At 40.0% G+C, this 15,035-nt stretch overlaps 1 protein-coding gene across 1 annotated transcript in view; it reads right to left on the reverse strand.

Moving 5' to 3' along the window:
* Positions 1-15,035, reverse strand: part of TMC2 (transmembrane channel like 2) — a gene marked incomplete at both ends in the record, with an annotated part of 186,184 nt that overhangs the window by 101,191 nt on the left and 69,958 nt on the right. Inside the window, 2 exons of the mRNA XM_082258912.1 lie at positions 9,014-9,156; positions 9,556-9,654. Of these exons, the coding sequence (XP_082115038.1) occupies positions 9,014-9,156; positions 9,556-9,654 (242 nt within the window). The remainder of the gene's footprint in view (positions 1-9,013; positions 9,157-9,555; positions 9,655-15,035) is intronic.

Below are 15,035 nucleotides of genomic sequence, written 5' to 3' on the forward strand. Positions count from 1 at the left end.
TCTCTCATTTTTTACATCTACTGCCCCATTTTGGCGATGGGTCTTAATCCCTTGCTTCTTGATATCCCATGACCATACGGTTTGTGACCATAAATGCCCATTTGAACAGCCCGTTTAAGCGACACTCTCTTTGGCGAGAGGCCCGTAGTCTAAAAGGGGATGTTGTGTGTGTGCAGGAGACCCATTTTGTGAGATCCAAACAACCTAAAGGCTCAGATAGACGATACCCCCATGTATCTTCCGGTACAACCAAAAAAAATGGGGTACTTATAGCTGTTGCCCAAACTGTAGCTTTCCAGTTGCATGAAGCCATTACTGATGAAGCGGGCTGATACTTGATATTGATCTGTGACATTAATAATGTTACGTATACTATAGTCACCGTGTATGCCCCTAACCAACGCCAACTTAGATTTTTACGGTCATTGACCAAAAAGGTGGATCGAGTCAAAAGGGATCTCCTCCTGTACTGTGGGGACTTTAATTGTATTACTGATGCATCTTTGGATTGTTCTCCCCCTCAGAAGCATGCACGCGCCACATTGCAGAGGTTCTTGCATTCTTCTGATCTATATGATCTGTGGATGTGCGTTAATTCAACAGAGAGAGACTACACCTATTACTCGGCCCCCCACCAGTCATATTCTAGACTGGACCTTTTTATAGCAAATTTGTCTGTGTTGCGATTGGTGGAGTCAGCCTCTGTCCACCCAATCTCGTGGTCTGATCCCGCCCCGGTCTCGATGGTGGTTGCGGAGACCCATAATACTACTCCAGTGCATCTATGGCGTAATAACGTCTCTCTTCTCCGGGACCAAGGCCATGGGGAGCGGTTGCGGGGTCAGATCCGAGACTTTTTTTTGCATAATGACAAGACTGATACTGATGTTTTTACTCTGTGGTGTACACATAAAGCTTACATTAGGGGTATCCTCCTTTAGTTGGCCGCTAGGGTAAAGAGGGAAAGGGCAAAGGCTATGTCCTCTCTCATGTCCAAGCTTACGAGCTTAGAGGCTCAATATAAATCCAACCCTACTACGGCCCTGCTGCAGGAACTAAATGAGTGTATTACACTTGTTAGGACTAAATTACTGGAGGAGCACCAGTCTTTGCTCTTCCGCTCTAAGGCACGATTTTATGCTCAGGGTAATAGAGCGGGTAAAATGTTGGCTAACTATATTAGGAAGAGACAACAACAATCTAAATTGTCATCCCTAAAGGACGCTCACACCTCCCACACTGTCCACCACCCATCTGAAATAGCCAATGCCTTTGCTAAATATTATGCTGACCTATATAATTTAAAAGTTGATGTCGAAACGCTATAGCCGACGGCGGAGGGTATCCAGGGGTTCCTGAGTGGGCTCCAGTTGCCAGCAGTCTCGGAGGACATGTTGGCTCAATTGAATGCCCCTATAACGGAGCAGGAAATTGATATGGCTATTGGGTCCCTACCTTCTAATAAGTCACCAGGGGCTGATGGCTTTTCAGCCGAATACTACGCAACCTTCCGAACCGTAGTTACACCGTACCTATGTCGAGTATATAATGCAGCTTTGACTAGATCCTTCTTCCCCGCAGAGATGCTTCAAGCTATAATTGTAGCGCGGCCCAAACCTGGGAAAACCCCTGATGTCCCACAAAATTTTCGTCCCATATCTTTACTAAACTCAGATTTAAAATTGTACGCAAAAAAATATGGACTCAGAGATTGGCACGGGTCACTCCCTATCTAGTACGCGCAGACCAGGTTGGATTTGTTACGGGCAGGCAGGCCCCTGATGGCACCAGACGGATGTTTAAACTTCTGAAAGTGGTGGAGGACCGTAGGGTGCCCTCAGTGTTCCTGACGCTCGACGCTGAAAAAGCGTTTGACAGGGTTCACTGGGGGTACCTGAGTGCGCCCCTCTCCAAGTTTGGTCTTCGGGGTCCTGTCTGCTCTGACATATTGGCCTTGTATACAATACCCTCGGCGAGAGTTTACACAAGTAATGCCATGTCTGACTCCTTCAATATCATGAATGGCACCCGCCAGGGGTGCCCTTTATCTCCTCTGATCTTTTCCCTGGTGATGGAGCCGCTGGCGGAAGCCATTAGAAGTGACCCTTCTATTTCAGGCATCAGAGTAGGTGACAAAGAACATAAAATAGGCTTATTCGCAGGTGACGTTATACTTACCCTTACATCCCTGATAACTTCCCTGAGGAACCTTACTAAAGTCCTGGATACCTTTAGCGCTATCTCCTATTACAAGCTAAACACTACTAAATCTCAGTGCTTACCAATATTTGTGTCCTCGGGAGCCTTGGGGCTGCTGAGGAGGGATCACCCCTTTCAGTGGGCCTCTAAGTCTATTTTATATTTAGGCATCCACTTATCCTTCCCGACTGCCACTACCTACTCCGTTAACTTTTCGGCGCTCACTAATATAGTACACCAAGATTTATCTCACATTGCTCAGCATGAACTTTCGTGGATGGGCAAAATTGCGGCGCTTAAAATGATTGTCCTACCAAAACTCCTGTACTATTTTAGAACAATTCCTATCGTCCTCCCCAGTTCCTTATTTCCTAATATGGATAAACTATTCATGAAATTTCTGTGGAATGGGAAGGTGTCCAAGATCTCCTACTCTACCCTTCTCAAGTCTAGGCATCGGGGGGGGGGGGGGTTGGATTACCGGACCTTCGTAGCTATCACAATGCGGCCATATTGGATCAGGTGAGGGAGTGGTTCAACCCGATCTCTGATAAATTGTGGGTTCACTTGGAAAGGTCCTTAGTAGCAAATAGAAATCTCCCCTCCTTGCTGTTGGCGGCACAGACTGGTCAGGATCTCCACATTCCTGAGGTCCCGTCCATTCAGGCTACAGTTGCTGGATGGGGGACCCTGAGGGCGGTATCTGGGATCCAACTTATCTCTAAGGAACTCACTCTTGCCTCATACGAATTTCTCCTTCCCTCGTTAAAATGCCCCCGCCATGCCATTCCACACTCATTTACATATGCCCAAATCCTATCTTCCACCCTTCGTCAAATTTCTTTTTTTTAGCACAATTGCACCATTACCATCTGAAATTTCCCACCACACATATTTCTGTGTCCCAGGAGGTGTGGGAATATCTCACCTCCGGGACCTTGAAGTCTAAAGGGCTATCATGGTTCTATAAACTACTGACGAACTCTAGGTGTCAGACTACAGTAAGTCAAAGTGTATGCAGGAGTGGGAAAGGGACCTTAATTTGGAATATTCATTCATAGATTGGCAAGATGCCATTAAATCCTGCTATCAATATACACATTGCACCAATCATTGGGAGGGGGCGCTTAAACTTCTCAACAGGAGCTACCTCACCCCATCAAGATTGGTGAAAATGTTCAAGGACTCTTCAGACTCATGTTGGCAGGATTGTGGGTCCAGAGGTACTCTACTGCACATATTTTGGGAGTGTTGGCGCTTGAAAAGCTACTGGGTTGCAGTCTACGCCTTGATAGCATCTGTAACGGGCCTGCCGCTTACTATGTCACCTGCATTGGCGTTGCTTAATTTGGGTATCCGTGCAATCCCGAAAGAGCATAGATGTATCATCTCCCATATTTTCATGGTGGCCAGGGCGACTATATCAGCGGCGTGGAGATCAGCACGGACTCCTACCATTTATGATGTTGTCAACCGTGTGAAAGCGACCCACTCCTATGAAAAATTATTTGCTGGTTCAAGAGACGCCCTTCCAGCATTCCAGAAGCAATGGGGACGTTGGCAGACGATGTACCCTAGTTGAACTTGAGCATACCTGACTATTACATGTACTTCATGTATTTCCTGATTGATGACTAATATTCGGAGGCATTGTTTGGACTGTCCAGTTGATAGTCTACCTGTTTCACAATTTGACTGTTACCAATTTTTCTTCTTTTAACATGTACTTCAAGTCCCTGAGACACCTACCTTATTTTAAGTTAAGAAGGTTGGAAGTGTACCCTTTTTGGAATCTGTCTTTGGGGGGGGGGGGTTCATTGGGGGGGGGGGCTGGTTGGGGTGGGGGGGGGTTGGCGGGTCGTGGGGCCTGGGTATGCTCCCAGTGGGATGCCTGGCCTCGTGGCGCGTTTCCCCTGGCCTTGATTGGCGCCCTAGTCGTAGGATCTTGGAATTTACTTTTCGGTCCTTCTTCTTGTTCTCCTTCAGACTTGAGGTACTTTGCTCAATTAAAAGTATAAGCTATTATTTGTTATGTTTGTATACTCTGATCTTTGTATTTACTGGCAAAAGTGCAGAGACAAATTGATAATATATTCAGAAAAATACCCTACACTTGTTTTTAATTTTTGCTCACAAGTCACTATTTTAAAATTTGAATCTGCAACACAGTAAACGATATTTGTATCCTCCTTATTATGAAAGATTTTTAATTATATAATGTATTTCAGCAAAATATTCATATTTTTTTTAAGCAATGAAAACTTTAAAGAACTTCAGATAAATTAATTTCCTCCAACCATCCCTTAATTATTCACGGTCCGTTACAGGGCTGATAAGTCTAAAGCTAAAATCGAAGCATGAAAACTCCCTTAAGAAATGTCAGTTATTTTTTTTTTTGTACAAGCAGAAATGAAAGGGGCTGACTAGCACTGTTAGACTTGATGAAACATTACTTTTCAGATCACTGTTGGAAGTCTAGCCTAACACACCAGTTTTACAATGATCTTCCACAACCACAAACATTTATTTACAATACATACGTATCATTTTTTAAAAAATAAGCATATATTAAATAATACATAATAGATAATTTCTGTTTTTGTAGACCTGCATAAAGGCATATTATCTCCTGAGAACATGTAGTAACATTACCAATAAGTAAGATTTAAAAAGAAAGAAAAAAAATCAACTTTAGTTAGTTTTTCTTTTAATTTAGAAGAGACAGTGTGGTTGATGTAATAAAGTCAAATAGTCTGTTCACTTTCCGAAAAAAAATGTCCCTTAGCTTAGCTATGTGAATATGGCAAAGCTCTATCAACTTCCTTTTTCCAATCATATGCAAGCAAATATATTTAAAAAACGTTCCTGCATGTGATTGGGTATTCTTAGCTTGGTGAATATGAATTTTGCAAAGTGAACAGCCTATTTGCCTTTAGTAAATCAACCCATTTGGGTCATACATTCTAAATATTATTAAAATTCATTAAGGGGAAAGGCATGATTTCAGCTGGCTAAATTAATGAAAGCACATCTGGTATACAATAGTAATTGTACTCTGAGAATTATCTTAAGCAACTGTGGTTGATGCATAAGTATGCAATGTACCATAAATAATGCTATATAATCTAATGGTTACTATTATGAGACTCTGATCCAGAATAGGATGTGTTTATTACTTACCTGGCACTTAACACTGACTCCTGTAATGCAAATGCTTATTTCAGACTAAAGAAGCATAAGAAGAACATTTCCGAACCATGAGCCGTCATAGTGGCAGCTCTCAAATATTTCCAGGTTTCTTTTACTGTAAATATTTAGACTTTTTAAATCTGAACTACTGGCACAAAAACACCAATGAATACACATGTGTATTTAATAAACAATCATTAAATGTATTTTAAAAGCAACTGGAAGTAATTTAATTTGGCTTGGTATCAAGCTTTTTGTAATTCCCTATACAGTAGAGATCTGTCTGGGAAAGGGAAGTAAACCACTAAAGGCTAGTTGGGCTCTGCTATATGATTTATGCTGACAGAAAGCATGCCTACAGGAGGTGGGAGCAGAGTGATAAGCTACTCAGTGCTGTTACTCCTTTGCTGTCTATTTGCAGCATAGAGATGACCAAACTGTATTGTTTGGCTGAAATAGATCCAGGTAAGCAACCTGGATGGGATACCTAGGAGGCAGTGGCGGCCCGTCCATTGGGGGAGCAGGGGCACCGCCCCCCCTATCCATGCGTCCGTCCCGACGCATGGATTCTAATGGGTTTTTTTTAAGCACGTTCTAAGAGCCAGAGGCTCTAACAGGCTTCAAAAAAGGGGGGGCTCGGGGCGCAGAGCACTGCGCCCTGAGCCCAACTAGTTGTGTAACAATAGCGAATGAATATTCGCTATTGTCACACGGATTCTCCTCCTAGCCAATCAGGAAGCGGGTTCTGAGACCTATCTCCAGATTGGCCGAAAGGAAAAGCCATGCCATTGGCCAAGACGGAGGATGGAGGATACGCAGGAAACTGAGGGGGAAGCTGCTGCTGCTGCCTGCCCTCCACATGTCCAGGGTGAGTGACCCGGCGATCGGGGGGAGGGGGATGGTGTGCGGGCTGGTGTGGTCGGGGGCGGGATGGTGTGGTCCGTCTGCCGCCCCCCTCCCCACGGCCCATGGAGCACCAGCCGCCACTGCTGGGAGGTCTTTGTACATATCAGGACTGGATGGAGAGAAGTGCAAATCCTTTGGGAAGTAAAACAACTCTTATATATGTTTACATACTGTGTATTTAGCTTTTTGTCTGGAGTTCAACTTTAAAGGTTTCTTTATAAAAATAAATACTACTTTTACATTATGTTTTTAGTTCACGCTTTTCCATTTACTTTTCGCTCTTAAAAAAATTTGGACCATGCTTTATAGGTTTTTTGCCTTCCTCTGCATCAACTGTAGGTTTAGGGTTCTGTGAATTCAAGTTTTTTTAATTTCCTTTTGTTTTATTGCTGAACCTGATGAAATATTGGATGTCTTTTTCAAAATAACTATGTTGATTTAATATTATAAAAAAAAATAAAAAAAACATTTATTTATAATTTTTTATTAAACAATCATTAAATGTATTTTAAAAGCAATAAAACTACAGTACCATGAAAAAGTTTTAGGTAGGTGTGAAAAAACGCTGTAAATTAAGAATGCTTTCAGAAATAGAAGTGTTAATGTTTATTTTTATCAATTAAAACAATGGAAAGTAAATGAATGAAGAGAAATCCAAAACAAAATAATATTTGGTGTGACCACCCTTTGCCTTCAAAATAGCATTAATTAATCTAGGTACACTTGCAACATCTTGGAGAACTAACAACAGACCTTCTGTGGATGTAGGCTGCCTCAAATTCTGCTGTCTTTTTATGTAATCCCAGACAGACTTGATGATGGTGAGATCAGGGCTCTGTGGGTACAAACCATCACTTCCAGGACTCCTTGTTCTTCTATACATTGGCTGGGGTTGTTGTCCTGCTGCAGAATACATTTGAGGTCAATCACACACCTCCCTGATGATATGGCAGGATGGAAAAGTATCTGCCCGTATTTCTCAGCATTAAGAACACCATTGATCCTGACCAAATTTTCAACTTTATTTCCAGAAATGCAGCCCAAACTTGCAGGTAACCTCCACCATGCTTCACTGTTGCCTGCAGACATTCATTATTATACCACTCTCCAGCCCTTTGGTAAACAAACCACCTCCTGCTATAGCCAAATATTTCATATTTTGACTCATCAGTCCAGAGCACCTGCTGCCATTTGTCTGCACCCCAGTTCCTATGTTTTCGTGCACAGTTGAGTCGCTTAGCCTTGTTTCCACATTGGAGGTATAGCTTTTTAGCCACTATTACTCAATGAAGACCACTTCTGGCCTGACTTCTCTAGACAGTAGATGGGTGTGCTTGGGTCCCATTGGTTCCTGCCAGTTCTGTGCTGATGGCAATACTGGCCATCTTATGATGTCAATGAGAATTAAGCATCATATCTTTCATCTGCTGCATGAAAGTATAAGTCCACCCTAACACTAAAATCCCTGTCTCTACAGACATCCTCAATCTAACACTAACCTATCTAGCCCTATAAAGAAGAAATCAGTATACATACCTTGTTTGAAGCCTATCCTATCCGGTCTTCAGAGGCAGAAGCTCTGCAGAGGACACAGCTGACAACAGCTATGAAATAAATGGAAAGTGACGTCACCCATAGACTTACCATGAAGCTTCTGTTGTCGGTTGTGTCCTCTGCACCCGCCTCCATAGCGAAGCCGTGGCTTACGGCTCAACTTGGGATCAGGTCAGAACGGCTTCAAAAAAGGCATGTATACTAATTTCTTCTTTAAAGGGCTAGATAGGTTAGTGTTAGATCGTGGATGTCTGTAGATTCAGAGATTTTAGTGTTAGAGTGGACTTCAACTTTAGGTTTTCTAGGCAGACCACTGCTTCTATGATCCTAAATGTTGCCCAAACAATGGTTCTCAATGGTCCTTAATGCTGAGAAATCTGACTTCTCTAGACAGTAGATGGGCATACCTGGGTCCCTCTGGTTCCCGCCAGTTCTGTGCTGATGGCACTGCTGGCCACTTTCTGATGTCAAAGGGAAGTAAACATGATGCGTCTTTCATCTGCTGCATTAAGTTTCCTTGGCCGACCACTGCATCTACGATCCCCAATGTTGCCCAATCAATGGTGTCCTCAATGCTGAGGAATACAGGCAGATACTTATCCCTTATGCCATACCATCAGGGAGGTGTGTAATTGGCCCCAAATTTGTTCTGCTGTAGAAAAACAACCCCAAACATACATCCAATGGTATTAAGAACTATCTTCAGTGTAAAGAAGAACAAGGAGTCCTGAAAGCAATGGTTTGGCCCCCACAGAGCCCTGATCTCAACATTATCAAATCTGTTTAGGGTTACACAAAGAGACAGAAAGATTTGAGAAAGTCTACAGCCACAAAATATCTGTGGCTAGTTCTCCAAGATGTTTGAAACAACCTACCTGTCGAGTTCCTTCAAAAACTGTGTGAAAGTGTACCTAGAAGAATTGATGCTGGTTTGAAGCCAAAGGGTGGTCAATTAAAAATATTGATCTGATTTCAGATTCTTCTGTTCACTCACTTTGTAAATTGATAAAAATCAACTATTAACACTTCTATTTCTATTTTCAAATGTATTAATGTCACAAAAAAATAAATTAATAAAAAAAAAAAAAAAAAAAAAAAAAAAAAAAACAGCAGAACCTTCTTTGAATCTATTAGTCTCTGTCAAATACAAATTATGATTACTTACGTTCTTATAACAACCATGAGACTGTATCCAAAAACACCAACACCGACCATAAAATAGGAAAGCGGCAGTCTGAATTTCAACCATCCGATTGTACGTTGGTTATTGTAGAAACCATAAAACAAAACAGAATATTTGGCATAACCCTGTGAAATTTGAACACATGAAAATAGCATATATCATGTAGTGTCTCAAACAATTTTATTTATTTTTTTACATCTAAGCTGCTTCTCAAACATATTTCTGTAAATCGAGGAGGTTGATAAACTCAGCGGCAGCATAAGGTGATATTTAGCAGAGACAATTACACAGCTCTTACAGAGCAGACTGTATCGTTTATTATGATGTTATTAACTTGACAAGTTAATTCACAACCTCACTTACTTTAGATGTTGTTGCTAAGATCTCACAATAGTATTGTAATTGTTTTTCTATCATGCTATAAAGAACTACCCTGGTTCCTTTTAGAACACAGTTCTAAAGCTGTACTATTGGCAGACAATTACATAAACCCTTGCTGATAATAAGAAAAAAGAATAATATACCTCAAAGTCCCAAAGCACAGAGAAATCCATAGCAGTTTTTTCTTCACTCCTAGGCACTGTCTTTCGAGGTAAACTGCCATACGGTAGACCCATTAAAATCTGGTTAGTGGAAATATGAGAGCATAGTAAAATATGTGAAACAAAAATTAAACAATAAATGATTTTGCAATTTTAATGAAGTGTGAAATTATTTTAAAGACTTTAATATTTGCAGAGATTATATTAGTGTTGAATGCCTAAATGTCAAAGAGAAATGAATAAAAGGTAAAAAATGTATATTCTAGTTATTCATACAGTAGGCATAGCATTTTAGGCTGTAAATATTAAATGTATTATGACTTCATTTTAAGTTGTGACATCAGAACAATAAATTAGGTGAATGGATTCTTCTGGGAAATGAAGCCACAGACAGCAATAGGGTCTAAGCTTTCAACACTTAAATTGGATCATTAGAAATAAACTTGATTTAAAAAATAATTTAGTTCTCATTAAAATCTTATAATAATGTAACCTGCAGCTTTTATTGGTCGAATATGGGGTTTTCCTGCCGTGAAGAGACTTGTGCACTTCCTGTTTTGGGGTGACAACCGTCTACCAATTGTTCATCTATGTTGTCACCCTGTCTTAAGTGCACCTGATGGAGACTACAAGCACCCATTATGTAGACATGATTCACCATCATCACCACCAAGACGTCGGTGCAGAGCAATAATGTGCTGCCCTGCTGGAGTGAGTCAATGTAGACAGGAAGTGGCTGAAAAGAAAAGACCACTGAGATTGGAAAATGGATGGAAAAAAGATGAAACTAGGATTTTAGCTAGTGAAGTCACACTTTCCATGGAAATTTTTCCCCAGAGCTTAATGAATGAGTTAGACCTCTGCTGACTCCTGGCACCCAGTGAAGTGCAAGCAAAAATGCTGGTTTTTATTTTCCTTCCACGTGATTGTAAATTCTTTACCACGCAAGCTTTTTCCACAGTCACTAAGCTCTGGGGAAAATTCCCTTGCAAAGTATATGTTCTGTTATAGTTAACAGGTGCAGTGCTCAAAACTAAGAAACCACTATACACACTTGAAGTGAAATCTACAGACAGGTGCCCTGGTTGGGATGTCCTCCAACCATCAATAATGCTTAAAACGAATGATAGAGCCGGCAACTTGGAAGTCCATAGAAATGTCTTTATTTCCGTACATTATAGAAGGTATAAAAGAGATATAACATGTTTTTTGTGGGTAGCCTTGATCACAGCAGTTCTGGTATAGTCTTTGTGACTGTTGAAAAGACTTATAGTCTCTTCCTGCCCCCATCAGAAGTAGACCGGAATAGGAAAAGTAAAGAACAGGCAGTAGGAGGAAAAATTCCTCAATGATTTAGGTACATAGCTAAAAATAAAATGTATTGCATAGTTAGTCCCATTGCAAAAAGACCAAGTCCAATGAGTTCAACCAATAGAAAAGTGAATAAATAAATAAACTGAAAAGCTGCAAAGTTTATCCAGGGTACAAAAAAAAACTTATATACAGTAGCATGCTTTGCTCCAAGAGGGGGGGAAAAAAACCTTCATGATCCTCTAGGACGTTGGAATAATCCCTGGATCAACAATATATGGGAACAGTTAGAACATTGGTTCCAACCATTCCCTTTTCTAAAAAAAAAAAAATAAATAAAATAAATGGCTGAACTGGAGCTTTAATAAATCCTAAACATGCCTAATTGGACTGAACCTTTTCATCCAAGCTTTTATATCAAAATTGATATTGGCCAACCATGCAAGTATTTTTCCCTAAATAATTGCTTAGATTTTTCTACACTACTTGGAGCTGCTCAAATTCTTTCACCTGGTGGTATGTCTAGTAATAGAACTGTTAATGGTGCTACTAAATTACATAGAAGCATTCATAATTATCTGTTATTTGATAACATGTTTGGAAAGTTGCATATTTTGCAAGCTTCTAACCATTGTAAAAGTCTAAGTGGTAAAGCACTATCCTTTTATGGTATGGCAAATGGAATAACTGTCTGTCATGGTACATGGAACACAGGCAAGATTTTCACATGTAATGTTTCTTGTACAGGATATGCAGGTGCTAAGAGGGATTGCATATGTTAGCTATGAATAATAATCTTGGGGTATGTAGTATGCAAGAGATGTGTGGGACTCTTATCTTACATGTACCAGCATAATAACTGTCTTCTGGAGTATGTGATATTCAAATAATGAGTGGAATTTCTTCTGTTACATTTTATATTCCTGTACCATGTACTTGTATGAAAGAGTACCCTGTTCTCTTTGTATTACTTCCTTTGTGTGAAATCCCTGGTGTTCCTGTGAAATCCCTGGTGTTCCTGACAGTTCATCTCATCTGCTTTCCTAATAAAAACTGACCACATTAGGCATGAGAGCACAGTTTGGTCAGTTTTCTGCTGTGCTGGGAACCCAGCCTGTTCTCCTCCAATGATTAGACATGTACAGACCCTCCCCCACCATCCCCACACAGCTGTTCAGGTATGATGAAACATGTAGGGCGGAGCCTGTTGTGTCATCACTATGTCTATATTGGAAACTAATGGAGAACGCTTTTCAATTTGGAGGATATGTGAGTGTTATTACTTTTTTATGCAATAAACTATACAATAACAGAGTTACACTATGTGAGATTTTCTGTTTATCTCTATATAACGTGCAGAGCTATCGGCTATCGAGGTACAGGGGTATTCCTTTGTGTGGAATACCTGGTGTTCCTGTCAGGGTACCAGGAAACCAAACCACATGGGGATGCAGGTAAAATAAAACAGTTTATTGGAGCAAACAAAAAAACATACAGCAAGAGTGAGGAAGTGGGAGCAGGAACAAGCCAGGGTCAAATCAAGAAACAGGTAGTCATCCAAGCCGGGGTCGAGTCCAGAAGCAGGTGGTCTGCTGATGCTGGGTCGTCTGCCGATGCCGGGTCGAGAGCCAGGAGAGTCGTCAGCCAAGCCAGGCCATACACAGAGGAACACAGAGAACAGAAGACTGCTAGCAGAGCTGCACCTTGGAGCACAAACACAAGGGCAAGGACTGAAACCCATCAGGTGATAGATATAGTCAGGTGTGCAGCATCATCACTATGCGACACCCAGGCAGCAGGCAAGTGATGATGCAATCAGAGTTTTTTTAAGAGGCAGCAGTCTGCACATGTCCAAGATGGCTGCCAACAGGAGGGCAAGGTAAGACCTTGACAGTTCCTACAAGTCGATCTGCTGTCCTTTTAAAAACTGACCACACTAGGCATGAGAGCACAGTGTGGTCAGTTTTCTGCTGTGCTAGGAATTCAGCCTGTTCTCGTCCAGTGATTAGACATGTGCAGACCCTCCCTCACCATCCCCCCACAGCAATTCAGGTATGACGAAACGTGTAGGGAGGAGCCTGTTGTGACGTCACTACGTTGGTATTGGAAGTGACTGGGAAGCTTACTGGTGTACACCTGCAGATTTATTATGTGGACAGCGCTTTTATATTTGGAGGATATGTAAGTGTTATTACTTTTAATGCAATAAACTATACACTACAGAGTTAAGTTATGTGAGATTTTCTGTTTATTTCTATACAACATGTGGAGCTATCGGCTATTGAGGTACAGCGGTATTGCCCATGACAGTCTATCACCATCAAGGATTTAGAGATCGTCCCAACATATGCGCTAAATGACCTATCTGTAGTGGGTGGTCAATTCCATTCGGTAAGCTTCGTGTTTGATCACTTGGTCTCTTTTTTCTTTTCATTGGAAACTGTCTCTACAATTTTTTTGTCACAGATTGATATTGGGATACTATGGACTTTATTTTATCTAATCAATGTGATTTTCACCATTATACAATTTACATCACTGTAGAGGTGATAGGTGGTTAATAATTTTTTAGTGCAACATTTTTATATTTGATTTGTATGCTATGTTATATGTCACATGGTATGTTGCAGCTGTTTTGAATTGTTTTTTACTTATCACAGTTTTTGTCTCTATTGCATATTTTCCCTGGGAAGACCTGTATACTGCGGTTTCTCCTCCTCTAGCTCTTTTAGCTCCTTATGAAGGTGAGAACAGAGGGTATGTGACAACTTAAAAAAAAGGAAAAAAACTATGTATTTATAATGTTTTTTATATGTATACACAAATGTTTTGCATGATGTGATATGCAAGTAATGACTAGGATTTCTTATGTCACATATACTAGTTCAATAACTGACTCTAGCAGTATGTGGAATGATATCTATTTATTTATTTCTGATGTAATATGTGCCAGCTTAATAACAGTCTCTTGCGGGATGTATTATGGGTATGATTTCAAAAGTTACATGTAACAATTGCTTTTAGCAGGATGTGGTTTGCAAGTTTTTAATAACATTTCTGAAGTTTAGTCCTTCAATTGAGAGAAAATGTTCTTGCTTATAAAAATCTGATTGCTTCCCTTGAGAAACCTGTGCACTTATCCTTTGGAATACACTTTTTATACACAAAGCTCTGACGCTCCATGCTGCGTAATCACAAAAAGGAACAGAAAGTTAATAGGAAATATTAGCAGAAAGCCAGGTGACAAAAGAAATCATGCTGGGAGTGACAGGTAATTTGTACAACAAGCATTCTACAATAAAGAGGAGGAAATATTAAACTGCATGGCTTGTTTGAGTCATTTCTCATTCAGTGGTGATCCTGAATGAATCCACTACGTCGTAGAAAAGATGCAATTGTGGAAGAAATAAATCTCTGACCATATATGGTCATGTCTTGCACCCATTTTGGAGCTTGTAAACAGTCAGCAATGTTTTTGTTTTTAATTTTTAAAAATTAATTCTTGGTATATATAAAAGACAATCCAGCTTTTTTTGACATTTATTGTTTACAAATAAAAATCTGTATTTTTTTCTAGAAAATTAATTAAAACTCCCCCCAAACATATATATATATATATATATATATATATATATATATATATATATTTATTAACAGAGACCCTAGAGAATAGGGTCGTTGCAATATTTTATGTCACATGGTTTCTGCGCAGCAGTGTTTCAAATGCAAATTTTGTTTTAAAAAATGCACTTTTGTTTAACAAAAAAGATAATATATCATTTTTTAACAAAAAATGGGTTTTTGCACTGCTCTGTGTGTGATTTTTTAATTGTGACCAAAAAGGCATCATACAAAGGGCCTCAAAATATCAAAACAAAACTAAACGGTACAGATAAAACAATGTGTTAGAAATATACCATATCTAGATAGTAGAAAAACTAGTGTCAAAAAATAATAATAAATATATGTGCAAAATAAGCAAGTGCCAAGAGAAATTGCCCATGTGATATATCAAGTCAGTTACACTTAATTAGATCCATACAGTAATATATATAAAATAACGTTGGCATATATAAAGTGATCTGTGCTCTAAATGGACAGTCCATATATCATATGCAATAATCCTGCTGTTAATCCAGCATTCCAACCAT

This window comes from Pelophylax lessonae (assembly GCF_965119305.1).
Source record: "Pelophylax lessonae genome assembly, chromosome: 5".
NCBI classification, from domain to species: Eukaryota; Metazoa; Chordata; class Amphibia; order Anura; family Ranidae; genus Pelophylax; species Pelophylax lessonae.